Consider the following 14,197-nt stretch of genomic DNA (forward strand, 5'->3'; position numbering starts at 1 on the left):
ATAACAATAACTTTTGTCATGACGAGTGGATATTCCCAATGACTGTCAGCACGATTTAATAGCATATTGATTAAATATTTTTCCCCATTCAGGGAAGAATAAGGGATATCCCTTCACATGGTAGCATACACCAATGTCTTCCTTGTTCAACCTAACCAAAACTCTAAATCCAGTTTAGCTAAAGACAATTGTTTATCTATGATTGGGGTGAGGAACTATGGCCCCTTTGTGAGTTGTGGACTTCAACTCACAGAATTCCTAAGCCAACCATGCTGGTTCGAGAATTCTGGAAGTTGAAATCCGCAAGTCATTAAAGGGCTATAGTTTCCCATCCTTGGTCTATGGGTACCCAAATATTGCAATATGCACTTGCTTCAGAGAGGAATGTGTTGGAAAAGCCAATTTCACACAGAAGACTAACAACTCAACAATCTACGGAACAGGGAAATATGAATCTGTTGATTGAAATGAAATCCGCAAAACATTATTTTAAAACTCAATATTACTGCATGAAAAAATGGAGTAAAAGGGAATAGAGACTTACACTGTACGATCAGCTGTACCAATGCTTCCCTTGGCTTGACGTTAAATCCATTGTATTGACTGGTTTGGCACCTGTAGGTCCCTGTCATCTCCCTTGAGACATTGACAATCCTCAGGATCCCATCATAGCTCTCCATCTGCATAGTCCCATCTGGCATGGGAATTTCCTTGTCTGCCCTGGACCAGAGGATGATAGGCTTGGGTTTCCCGGTCACCTGGCACTGCAGCTCAATGGTATCTCCTTCTCTGGTGACCAAGGGTGACTTTTCTTGTGGAACAGTCAGGTTGGGTGGAACTTCAAATGGGTGCAAAGGGAAAAGGGAAGAAAGAAAACAAGAAGTGGAAATGAAATGGTTAGTACGTGAGAGTTCTGTGACTTTGATTGCATAATCAGATATTAAAAGGCACAATTTAACCAGGTCTGGAAGAATATGACAGAATGATAGAATGACAGAGTGGCGAAGGACCTTGGAGGTCTTTTAGTTCAACCCCCTGATCAAACAGGAGACCCTATACTTTTTCAGACAAATGACTGCCCAATCTCTTCTAAAAATGACTAATGATGGCACACCCACAATTTCTGAAGGCAAGATATTTCATTGATTAATTGTTCTCTCAGAAAGTGTATCATTCTTTCTAAGTTGGTTCTCTCCTGGATTAGTTTCCATCCATTACTTCTTATCCTGCTTTCAGGAGCTTTGGAGAATAGATTGACCACCTATTATTTGTGGCAATCCCTTATATATTGGAACATTTCCATCTTGTCACCCCTAGACCTTATTTTCATTAAACCAGACATACCCAATTCCTGCAACCATTCTTCATATAATTACCTTCTATGAGATGACCTTACCTTATAGCTTATCTTTTTGTAGGAATAACAAAAAGTCTCTGGAGAGGGGCGGCATACAAATCCAATAAATAAATAAATAAATAACAAAAATAAATGAATAAATCAACTCCCCAACTTTTTGTATTTGATGCAAAATTGTATTCAGTAAAGAGGATTTCACATCTGAATATATTTTGATATAGTGTCATGCACCATCCAGTGTAAGGAACAAGAAAGATAACATAATCTTGCTGTTCTGCCAGCGTGTCTCAACCGCCCGTAATTACAGGGTAATTAGTCCAGGAAGACACACACCACATGATAAAAGGAAAACCCAAAGGTTTTTATAAACAGAAAAACAGAAACAGCTCCCTTCTTAAATGTCAAAGGGATTTTCTGGTACACACAAGGCACAGGTTAAATGCAGTCCTATTGCTCACCCAATAACTGGGATATTGAGTCCAATTCTAAAGTCCAGAGAGTCCACACACACAATCCTGAACAGCAAAAACCACCATCTTGATGAAACAATGAATCAGATAAACTGCCATGAGGCTAAAACACCAGGCTGCACTTTTATCTGTAGCACTAATTACAGCAGCCCCACCCAATCACAGGTGGCCTCAGTTTCTCTTGTAATAATCCTTCAGTTGTTGTCTCCTATGCATCACTCTACGCATGGATGTGTCATTAATTCTTGTTCAGAATCCAGGGATGATACAGATGATTGATCTCCTCCTGGGCTGTCTGCCAAACTCCCCTCTTCCCTGTCACTCACGCTTCCTTGGTCAGAGGAGACTTTGTCAGCAGATTCTACTGGGAGGCCTGCAGCATGTGGATGTCTCTCCCACCTCCACCTCCACATTCCCTGGGGCAGGAGCTGGGCCAGAGCTAACCACAACACCTGCATGTTCTCTGAGAAACATTTTTTAAGATGGATATTTATTTATTTTATTATGGGGAAACACATGAATACCCATAACTCTCTGTGTACATGGTTCATTGATGGCCTACTCTGACATCCTCTCCCTTTTAAAAAGGCAGTTTTGGGGAAATAAATCATATTTTTGAATATGCATAACAATTCATGTATGTTTGAAGTTATGTTCCAATTTTACTATATTGGAAATCACAATGTCAATTCTATGGTTATTAGTATTTCTCCCACTGGCAATATGCTTTTAGTAAGGAGAAAGACACCCTGAAGTCAATCATAGTTCCAGTAACCCCACATTAAATGCAAACTTGGATTAGGGGGGCAACAATATAACGAAAAATGTCTCTCACTACCTTCTTTTGGGTTGCTTAACTTCCCAAACTAGCCTATATCCTTCTGACCAACTATTAATCAGGCCCATCCTTCTTAGCTATCTTCAGACTCAACCTAATATCAGCCAGGAACTGCTACCTGCAAATTATTTTTTCCAGAGCCCTCTTCAAACTTTGCAATGTCAAGACTGCCTATTTTAGATTACCATAGGAGCAGTAGCACCAGATGTATAGTAAGAGCACGTCTTACAATTTTTGGGTCAATTTTATCATTTGTTCCATCAATCAGATAACACTGTAAGCAAGTATGGGCAGCAGGCAGGACGGGGTGGAACACAGTTCCACCTGTGGAAATGAAGATGCGTGCGCAGCTCCAGCTGATCAGCAGCTGTCACTTCCTGAATTACTGGTCTCAGCTCGGCTCTCCTTTTTACCCTGCTGCCGCTGCTTTGTCTGTGCTCCTTGCTTTTTTCCTCTTTCCTCCTTCCTGGCCTCGGACAAGCTTCCCTCTCTTCTGCCTGGCTCCCCTCCAGCCTCATGCAGCCACCTCCCCCCTGAGATGCAAGCAGAAAGCGTTGGTGGAAGCGGCACTGGCAACATTTATGCTTCTGGCAGCACCCGTTCGCCTAGCTACCCAACCTGAGGTGGGGGGGATCAACCTAGGAAGGAGAGCACGGGAAACGTGAAGCAAATTGTCACCCCAGTGTGCGACACTGGTAATGTTGTAAGTCGAGGACTTAACAGTTCACTTGAACGATGATGATTGTTCAAGCCACTCCTACCTGGTCACATGGTCGGCAAGCCACTCCTGCCCAGTCACATGACCATTAAGCCACACCCATAAAATAAGCCATACCCACAGTGTGGCAGTAAAAATTTTGGCTGCCCATTACTGACTAAGTAATATATGGTAAATTCTGCATATGTTTGTCTATGTACAATGGCTTTTCAATCAACATGCATCTACCTGGTCCCTCTCAACTCTTCTCTGCACATTTCTAGAGTCTCAACATCCTTTTTGCATCGTGGCAACCAAAACTGAATGCAGTATTCCAAGTGTAGCCTTACCAAGGCATTATAAAGTGGTATTAACACTTCACATAATCTTGATTCTATTCCTCTGATTCCCACAACAAAACTTTCTTGTTTTGGCTATAAAACCCCATCTAGCTGTTACCTCCCTCCCTTCTTCAAGAAGGCTTCAGCCCAATTCTCTTCAGGGTTGAAAGTAGAAACAATCCAAATCCAGAAAAAATAGAGTATTTTCTTTTAGTCCCATCAATCTATAAGTTTTCTCAGTCTACTCAATCTGCTACCCGGAGGAATAAAAAATGTTTACCAAGATCTTTATGGATTAAAACAAATATACAGAACTAAAATAGCTCTAAGGAAAGAATGCAGATATTATTCTCCTTCTCCTCCTTGAAATGTGGCTACGTTAATGCTCGTCATCAAAGAACTTGCCTTGATTTTATGACGGTCATATTAGCTTTTAGATCTTGCTGTGGTACAACACTGAAAAACGAAGAATAACTTCAACTATAGTGCTGCTCCTGCGGCTTCATAATAGAAATAAACACAAAAGATATATAAACAAAAGCAGCAAGAGCCGTATTCAATTCATCTAAAAACCAGCAACCTATCCAACTCCAACTCTTTGACTAAAATTAAAACATCATCTATCACTTGTGTGGCAGAATATCACTGCTTGTGGGCACTGTTGAAAACAACATGCTGGACAAAATTGACCACACAAAGAAGGATGCTGTAGTAGAGAACAATGTTGCCCATTGATTATTGTTGATAACAGATCTCCCATCTTTTTAATGAATTGTTAATATTCCTTGCCACTGTAAAATTTTGTATACAGTTTTTATACTTTTAATACTTTATTATAAACCACCAAGACTCCCTCTATGATACATATGGGCGATTTGGAGCACCACTTATTGGCATTGACATAATTATAATCAGTCAGTTAGCAATAACAATAGCATTTAGACTTTTATACCGTTTCATAGTGCTTCCTCTCTAAGCCATTTACAAAATCGGCAATATTGCCCCCAACAATCTGGGTCCTCATTTTACCCATTTCGGAAGGATGGAAGGCTGAGTCAACCTTGAGCTGGTGGTGAGATTTGAACTGCTGAAGTACAGTTAGCTGAACTACAGCTAACAGTTAGCTGAAGTAGCCTGCAGTGCTGCACTCTAACCGCTGCACCACCCTGGCACCTAGTTAGTCTTGGTTGCTGTGTTTTATTACACAATATGACATTTATTATCCAGAATACAGAAACTACATCTATGAGGAGAAGAAACAAAACACTAAGAATATGATGAAGATTAGTTGAAAAATGCAACTTTACTTGGAACAGCTTACATATTTCACACCACCAAACATCCACCTATGCCTATTACAGGTCTTTTGGAAAGACTTGATTGAATCATGCATGGGATAGAAAAGGTGGGTAGAGAAAAATTCTTTTCTCTATCACACAATACTAGGACAAAGGGGCCACTCCCTAAAGCTCATAGGTAATAAAGTAAGGACAAATAAAGGGAAATATTTCTTCACTCAGAGGGTCATTGGTTTATGGAATTCACTTCCAGAAGAGGTTGTGACAGCTGTCAGCCTGGATAGCTTCAAGGCAGGATTAGACAGATTCATGGATGCCAAATGTATTGGTGGTTATTGAAACGGATGTCCATGTGCCACCTCTATGTTGGTGGAGGCAGGCAGGATTCCCTTGAGTACCATTTGTTGGGGGTCAAGGGAAAGGGAGGGTCTGGCCTTCTCTTTCTGCTCAAGATCCCCATGGACAATTGGTGGGCCACTGGGTGACACAGAATGCTGGAGTCAATGGGCTTTGACCTGATTCAGCATGGCTCTCCTTATGTTCTTAGGTTACTTGATAGGTGGATAAAAATGCCAAATCTAGTCTGAAAATGTGTGTATGACAAATCATAATAATTAACAAGCTAACCAAATGGAGGCATGAATAAAATAACAAAGGGCAAACTGCCCAGAGCATCCATTGGGAGAGGTCAACAATGCCAAAACACTGGACCCTTTTAAAGAAATATGTGCTATTTGTATTAAAAGGGGGCAGGGCTTCAATTGCCTGGTTGTGCAACCATCTGGAGGTCATTGTCATACAATTGTATGCAGTGAAAGGCTACCAAGGTTTTTACTACCACACTGTGGGTGTGGCTTATGCATTTTCTTTCAACATATTTTGATACAAATTGGGTGCTCTGGGATGGAGCTCCATTTTTGCTACCCCATTGTGTTCCCCCCTGTCCGGGCAGTAGCCCACCTCTGATTGTATGTAAAGCCTAAAAGAGACGCATAAGTATGTTTTGCAAAACTCCTAGATTTTATCTCTTTCTGTTTGTTTCCTGAGATAAAAGAAAGAAAACAACAACAACAAATCTTCTCAATTAAAAAACGCATTTTCCCAGTCAATAAATGGCAATATTAAAAGTGATGTTTTTTAAACGAATGCCTGCAGCTTGAAAATGCCCTGACTTGAGTCATTAATTATATAGACTAGAAAATTACTTTTATTATTACGACAACAGATACAACTTTAAGAAAAAACATTAATAAGCACTTTTGAACTAAAAAAGAAGAAGAGTATTTTTTCACAACCAAAGTTACCCAGAACACATACATCAGTCTACCAGAAGGGCAGAAAACCACTGTTTAATGAGAAAATGACATTTAATTGGTAAGTTTTCTTTTGTAGATTAAAAACAACCCACCCTGATCTATCCTATCCAAAAGAAAGGCCAAATGTGAAATACAGTGGTACCTCATCACACAAACTTAATTGGTTCCAGGAGGAGGTTCGTAAGGTGAAAAGTTCGTAAGATGAAACAATGTTTCCCATAGGAATCAATGGAAAAGCAAATAATGTGTGCAAATCCTTCAGGAAAATCCCAAACTTTAGAAGGGAGGCGAACAGAGGGCAGGGAGGAGCAGCTAAAGGGGGCGGGTGGAAGAAGCAAGGCTAGGCTAAAGGGTGAGTGGGAAGGAAGAAAGGCAAGGGGGGCGCCCCTCCCTTTTCTTTCTTCAAAAGACACAGTTTCAGTGCCTTTGCAAGCACGTTGTTCTCTGCAAAATCTTTCCTACTCCAAGCAGCCCCTCCCTTTTCTTTCTTCAAAAAAGGGGGAAAAAAAGAAACCCCTTCATCCCAGCAGCAGCTGCTTGGATTCGTAAGGTGAAAATGGTTCGGAAGAAGAGGCAAAAAAATCTTAAACACCGGGTTCGTATCTTGAAAAGTTCGTTAGAAGAGGCGTTCGTAAGATGAGGTACCACTGTAATATGAAAATATATTTGATAGACTATGGAAACATATTTTCAAATTGCAAGTAACACCTTTGAAAAACAAGATGGAGGCAAATGGTATTTTACTTGTGGGGAGAAATGCTATATCTCCAAATCATCTAATTCAGAGTTTCTCAACCTTGGCAAGTTTAAGCAAAGCTGGCTGGAGAATGCAGGGAGTCCAAGTCCATATACCTTAAACTTGCCAAGATTGACACCACCGTAATCAAGATAAAGTATTGGACAGCAACCTTGTTTAATTAACCAAGTTGGCAAATGGGCTTTACCAATCATATGCAAAAGCTCTGAAAAATTCAGACAAACAAAAAGTCTTATATATTTGGGATGGCTGGATTTACACACGGTTTCAAGTTGTGAGTGATCTGAGTCCTGCTACTCAAGAGCCTCTTAAATGAGATGCTGAGGAGTGACTTTAGAACCCCTGTTGCCCAAAACAGGATGCAGGTCAGGCAGTTTCCACACCATGGGTCCAAATGGACAGCACAAAGTTAGGTTATGCATGGGGTGAAATGGTAGATCTGGTATTATCAATTCACCTTTCCAAGTTCGTTGAACCAAAAAATATGGATTTCAAAAAATGGGGAAAAAATGCAAAATAATCTGGGATTCCACAAAGCCAAATGCTTGCCTCTGGCAACATATTTATTTAGAAAAATGTCTCTGAGCCACATAGACCAGAATAGAAACTGGGGGGGGGGGGGAGTTGGAGTTTTGAGAGGATGCCCATCTGCCAAGCAAAAGGACAAAGGTAAGGTGAAGTGACATATAAAGTCCTACAGAATTAAGGTCTCAGGATGTATTTATAGATTATTTCCTGGTAAATGGATGTTTTGGGACTGACTGCAGCAATCATTGTCCCATCTTTTGAGAGATTTTTGAGAGTTCTGCAGTAAGGGCTTAATAACACTACTTAATTGGGACACCCAGGAGAAAGGTTGTCCCTTTGGAGATGCCATCTGTTCTGTGCATGGCCTTCGGAGCGAAACCCCTGACTCCAAAATCTTTTATTTTATGAATAAATCAAACTCTTTATTGATATAAGCATACATAACGAAAAGCAGATTTTTAAAGGCCAGGAAAAAGGAGTTATTTTTCTTTGTAGCTAAATGTAAACAATGTCCGGGAAAGGCGCCAAACTCAATCTAATCATCATTCCTTAGATAACAAAGTCCATTTATCATTTAAGTATTTGAATTTTGTTCACTGGAGTCCTGGCAGCAAGCATCCAGCAGAGAATGAGTTTTATTGAGGCAGAAATCATGGTTTTAAAGCCTTGCTCAATCACACCCTGTCTCACATCTCTTCTATTGAACGACGTTGAAACCCCACACCCAATTTCCCAAAATCCTTTGCTTTCATACTGCCTGGAAGTGACATCACAGCCCAAAGAGGTTAAGTCAATACACTAATAACTTTTACTATGCAACTCCTCTCGTCTTCTGAGCAATCTTCTATAGTGAGGGTCTATCCACTGGCTTTCCACTTTAATGTCTTCCTCATCCTCTGACTGGGACCACTCCCCCATTGTCATATCAGCCCCCTCTAGTGGTTCCTTAGGCTCACTCAGGTCACTTTCTCTCTCACTCTCGCTCTCTGCTTCAGCTGGTAAGCCCCTGACCAAGGGTATTGACAAAATTGAACAGGTCCAAAGACGGGCTACAAGAATGGTGGAAGGTCTTAAGCATAAAACGTATCAGGAAAGACTTAATGAACTCAATCTGTATAGTCTGGAGGACAGAAGGAAAAGGGGGGACATGATCGAAACATTTAAATATATTAAAGGGTTAAATAAGGTCCAGGAGGGAAGTGTTTTTAAAAGGAAAGTGAACACAAGAACAAGGGGACACAATCTGAAGTTAGTTGGGGGAAAGATCAAAAGCAACATGAGAAAATATTATTTTACTGAAAGAGTAGTAGATCCTTGGAACAAACTTCCAGCAGACGTTGTAGATAAATCCACAGTAACTGAATTTAAACATGCCTGGGATAAACATATATCCATCCTAAGATAAAATACAGAAAATAGTATAAGGGCAGACTAGATGGACCAGGAGGTCTTTTTCTGCCATCAGACTTCTATGTTTCTATGTTTCTATCCAGAGGGGGCTGGCTCATCCTCCTCAGAATCTGACATGACCTGAGGTAGACAATGTTCTGTCTGGGTCACTCCAGAAGCCAATACCAACCCAAAAAGAGAATCCAGACACACTGGTAAAAGGCAAAGGCAGTTTTATAAAATTCAAGAAAAACACAGGTAACAGAAAATGTCCTTACAAACAGGAAAATGCTGTATCTTCAGATATATCCACAAAGGCAAAAGTCCATGCAGCAATACAGAATTCTTGCTGCCAAGCCGAGGCTGTAGATAGCAAACCTACACCTCCCACGAGTCTTCCAAAGCTGCTGGGCCACAAGCCAGGAACAGAGACGCAGAGAAACAAGACAGGATAACGCAACTCCAAACTGATAACACTCCACATGGCTTCAAGGGCTTGCCTGCCTTTTAAACCCTGCTAAGGAGAACCACACCCAAACCCAGCTGTTCCTAATTCAGTGCTGATAATACTTCTTTAATTGCTCCTTTCTTTGATCTGACTGTCTCTGTCGCATGTCAATGACGGCTTGAGCTTCATCACCTAATGACTCCAAACTACTGGCTGGGGAGAGCCCCCCCCCCCCGGGGCTCTCATGCTGTTCTCCTTCATTCCATTCCTGATTTTCCTCTCCCCCGTCCAACTGTTCAGCCCCCTCCTCTTCGCTGTCATCCTCCTCCGGGCCTGAAGCCAGCAGAGACACAGCTGGTCCCTCAGCAGCCTCAGGCTGAACCACAGCAGACAAGGAGCACTCACAACACCATCTACCTACCAGAAAAAAGATCATTTTCTTCCACTTTTTTCAGTTTCCAGGGTACAATATCTTGTCAAGTCTCTAACTTCCAGTGTCTATGTATGTCCTCAGTTAACAGTTAGTATGTTTCAATGTCTCTTATTTCCAGGATCTATTTGTGTGCTCACCTAAAGTTAATACGTTACATGCATAAATCATTTTCCCCAGATCATGTTTTGGACATAGTTTGAAGTTCTATGTTAGATTTTCTAAGTTAGATTTTGCTCATCATTTTAAGGTGTGAAATTAAGGCTTTATTATTGGGACTAATTAGACTGCAGGACTGCTTTTAACAGAATTAATACATAGAAACATAGAAACATAGAAAACTGACGGCAGAAAAAGACCTCATGGTCCATCTAGTCTGCCCTTATACTATTTCCTGTGTTTTATCTTAGGATGGATATATGTTTATCCCAGGCATGTTTAAATTCAGTTACTGTGGATTTACCAACCACGTCTGCTGGAAGTTTGTTCCAAGGATCTACTACTCTTTCAGTGAAATAATATTTCCTCACATTGCTTTTGATCTTTCCCCCAACTAACTTCAGATTGTGTCCCCTTGTTCTTGTGTTCACTTTCCTATTAAAAACACTTCCCTCCTGAACCTTATTTAACCCTTTAACATATTTAAATGTTTCGACCATGTCCTCCCTTTCCCTTCTGTCCTCCAGACTATACAGATTGAGTTCATTAAGTCTTTCCTGATACGTTTTATGCTTAAGACCTTCCACCATTCTTGTAGCTCGTCTTTGGACCCGTTCAATTTTGTCAATATCTTTTTGTAGGTGAGGTCTCCATTTGTGTATCTAATTCATATATAATTGTTGTGTTAGTTATTTTGAATTTATTTAACAAAAAATCCAATGTATATAAATACAAAGCTAAATGATGGCTATCAAGGACTTTGGTATGTTAGTAATGGTTTTACATACATAGTGACATATCTACACTTGTTTTATGACCAAGATGATCCTAAAACTATTTTGAGAGTATTAGCATCCTACAAGCATTGGTTTTCCTCTTTCTCTCTTTTGACTTTTCTTTACCCATGGTGAAACATCAAGTCCAGTGACTGGCATAATCTATCACTGGCTGAAGAAGCTATGAAAAGCTTTCAGGTACAGCCATCTGATGGATTCTTCTGATACATCCAATTGATCTTCCAAATGCATCTATTTCAAGAAAAGGTAATGCATTTGTTGCATTGGTTCTGTTGGAAGAGAAAAACTCCACAGATAGAATGGTCCTTTCTGCTTCAGTCTTGCAAGACAAATGCAAGCCACTATTATTCATCCATCATATGCCAGTCATTTAATAGTCTTTGCTTGACACACACATACAGAGATACACACGTTCTGCCATTTGGCATATGTTTTGCTAGAACTGAAATGAAATCCCCCACTCCTATGAGCAAATCTATTTACAGATCCTCAAATGTTTCTCATATTCATTCCTACATCAATGTGGAAGTATTTTGAAGGGTCACAGCACAGTGGCAGCACATGTGCTTTGAATGCAAAATCTCCATCAGTTAGTTGCCTGTATTTTTAAGGAGACCGAGGAAAAAATCATTGTGAAAACAGCTGCATGATTAACCAGGGAGTGTAACAAGGTCTTTATGTTTTGGGAAATTACTTGCAAGATTGCCAATGACTAATGACACATAAACAAGAGAAGGGCAACCTATTTTCTTTTTTCTAAACTTTATATTCCTGATATCCTTTATTTCTGACACACTCTTATTTCTCTTTCTTTCACTCCCACTGAAGAAGGTGGATTGCATTTTCCATAAAACTAGTTTGCAGAAGAAAAGGTATTGAAATTAGGCTGATGGCTGCAGTTTGCTCATACCATTAGGTTCTGAAGGGGAAAATGACCTGACATCATCATCATCATCAGATCAAAAGCAACATGAGAAAATATTATTTTACTGAAAGAGTAGTAGATCCTTGGAACAAACTTCCAGCAGACGTGGTAGATAAATCCACAGTAACTGAATTTAAACATGCCTGGGATAAACATATATCCATCCTAAGATAAAATACAGAAAATAGTATAAGGGCAGACTAGATGGACCATGAGGTCTTTTTCTGCCGTCAGACTTCTATGTTTCTATGTTTCTATGTTTCTATCATCATCATCATCATCATCATCATCATCATCATCATCATCATCATCACCATAACAAAAATAATAATAACAACAAAAACAATAATAATTGTCGAATAATGTGTTTGACATGTGATATTGTGATACAAAATCCAGCATATAAATCTCATTTGCTGTGTATTACTGTTTTTGTGAAATAAATATAAATATAATAATAATAATAATAACAATAACAACAACAACAATAACAACAACAACAATAATCTGTTTGACTTGTGATATTGTGATACAAAATCCAGCATATAAATCTTGTTTGCTGTGTATTACTGTTTTTGTGAAGAAAAAAACAACAACAACAACAACAGAGTTGGAAGGGAAACCCTACACTACTTCAGACAAATTATTATCCAACATCTTCTTAAAAATTTCCAGTGTTGGAGCACTCACAACTTCTGGAGGCAAGCTGTTCCACTGATTAATTGTTTTAAAAATTTCTCCTTAGTTCTAAGTTACTTCTCTCCATGTTGCTGTGTTCCTAAAAGAATTGGCCCTGAATTCTTACAATTCACATAGGAAGTTACAGAAACGCCCTCACCTGTGCTGCTGGAAATGTTGACGTCGATGCTGATATCTGAGATGCCACCACCTTTCAGGGCTGCTACACATGTGTACGTCCCAAAATCCGTGAATTTCAAATCAATGATGTCCAAATTGGTGGTTCCTGGAGAGACATCAGGATCTGTTTGAGTAATAACCATCCGTTCAGAACTGCGCAGTGGTCGACCATTTTTAAACCAACTGAACATAAGCTCTTCAGAGGGAATCGCTTCCACTTGACAAGAGATCTTGACCTCTCTTCCTATCTGAATGTTGTCATCTTTATGATATGGGTCAGGTGTGATCCAGAACCGTCCTTTCTTCAAGGCTAAAATGGGGTAAGCAGAATATGAATGAGTTTAGTGCAACACTGACCTATTTACACAGAGATGAGAGGTCATGACCAGTTTGGTGAGATAACTGGCTTTGAATATAAAAAAATTACTTCTGCAAATGAATCATGCTTTGAGGTCTATGCCTGCAAAACACATTAGACTTTACATCCAACTACAGATAGATTACAAGAATAAATCTAAAATACGGATATCACAATAGAACCATTTCAAAAGAAATGCAGTAGAAAACATTCCAAATAAAGCTGTAACAAATCTGCTGTGCTTCTCAGAGAGAGAGGACCCCCTCCATACAAGTAACATTAACTGTCAGTCAATTCTAAAATCCATCTGAAATGTAATAATTTACATTTTCTTTCTGAAAATAGCAAAGCAGGCACAGTTGAATTTAACAGCTGTGGACAGGGATAAAAAACACTAAGATCTTATTTTGGATTTGCACCTGATATATTTCCCACAGAGGGAAACATGACACAGTCTTTCTAGGTTAAACAACAGAAGGAGAATTTAATTTAATTTAACTCAATTTACTTTTTCAATTTAGGCACTGTCCAAATCTGAACTATCTTTGAATGGGTACAATAATAAAACCAAGCAGAACAGCAAATTCAATACAATGTTTTTATTGTAAATTAAATTATTATAAATTGAAATGTTTTTATACTGATTCATTTTGGTTTTTGTTTGTCCCTAGGGAGCTGGGCAGCATAGAAATATATTTATTTATTTATTTATTTATTGGATTTGTATGCCGCCCCTCTCCGTAGACTCGGGGCGGCTAACAACAGTGACAAAAAACAGAATGTAAAAATCCAATATTACAACAGTTAAAAATCCTTGTTATAAAACCAATCATACATACAAACATACCATGCATAAATTGTAGAAGCCTAGGGGGAAAGATTATCTTAATTCCCCCATGCCTGATGGCAGAGGTGGGTTTTGAGGAGCTTACGAAATGCAAGGAGGGTGGGGGCTATTCTAATCTCTGGGGGGAGTTGGTTCCAGAGGGTCGGGGCCGCCACAGAGAAGGCTCTTCCCCTGGGCCTCGCCAACCGACATTGTTTAGTTGACGGGACCCGGAGAAGGCCCATTCTGTGGGACCTAACTGGTCGCTGGGATTCGTGCGGCAGAAGGCAGTCCCTGAGATAAACTGGCCTGGTGCTTCAAGGGCTTTATAGGTCATAACCAACACTTTGAATTGTGACCGGAAACTGATCAGCAACCAATGCAGACTGCGGAGTGTTGGTGTGA

The 14,197-nt window shown here is 39.8% G+C and overlaps 1 protein-coding gene across 1 annotated transcript in view; it reads right to left on the bottom strand.

Moving 5' to 3' along the window:
- MDGA2 (MAM domain containing glycosylphosphatidylinositol anchor 2) overlaps window positions 1-14,197 on the bottom strand; it is a 574,798-nt gene that overhangs the window by 252,002 nt on the left and 308,599 nt on the right. The window contains exons 7-8 of the mRNA XM_070738239.1: window positions 12,589-12,918; window positions 545-838 (exon numbers count right to left, since the gene is read on the bottom strand). Coding sequence (XP_070594340.1) covers window positions 545-838; window positions 12,589-12,918 — 624 coding nt within the window. The remainder of the gene's footprint in view (window positions 1-544; window positions 839-12,588; window positions 12,919-14,197) is intronic.

Source organism: Erythrolamprus reginae, chromosome 1, assembly GCF_031021105.1.
Source record: "Erythrolamprus reginae isolate rEryReg1 chromosome 1, rEryReg1.hap1, whole genome shotgun sequence".
Lineage (NCBI taxonomy): Eukaryota > Metazoa > Chordata > Lepidosauria > Squamata > Dipsadidae > Erythrolamprus > Erythrolamprus reginae.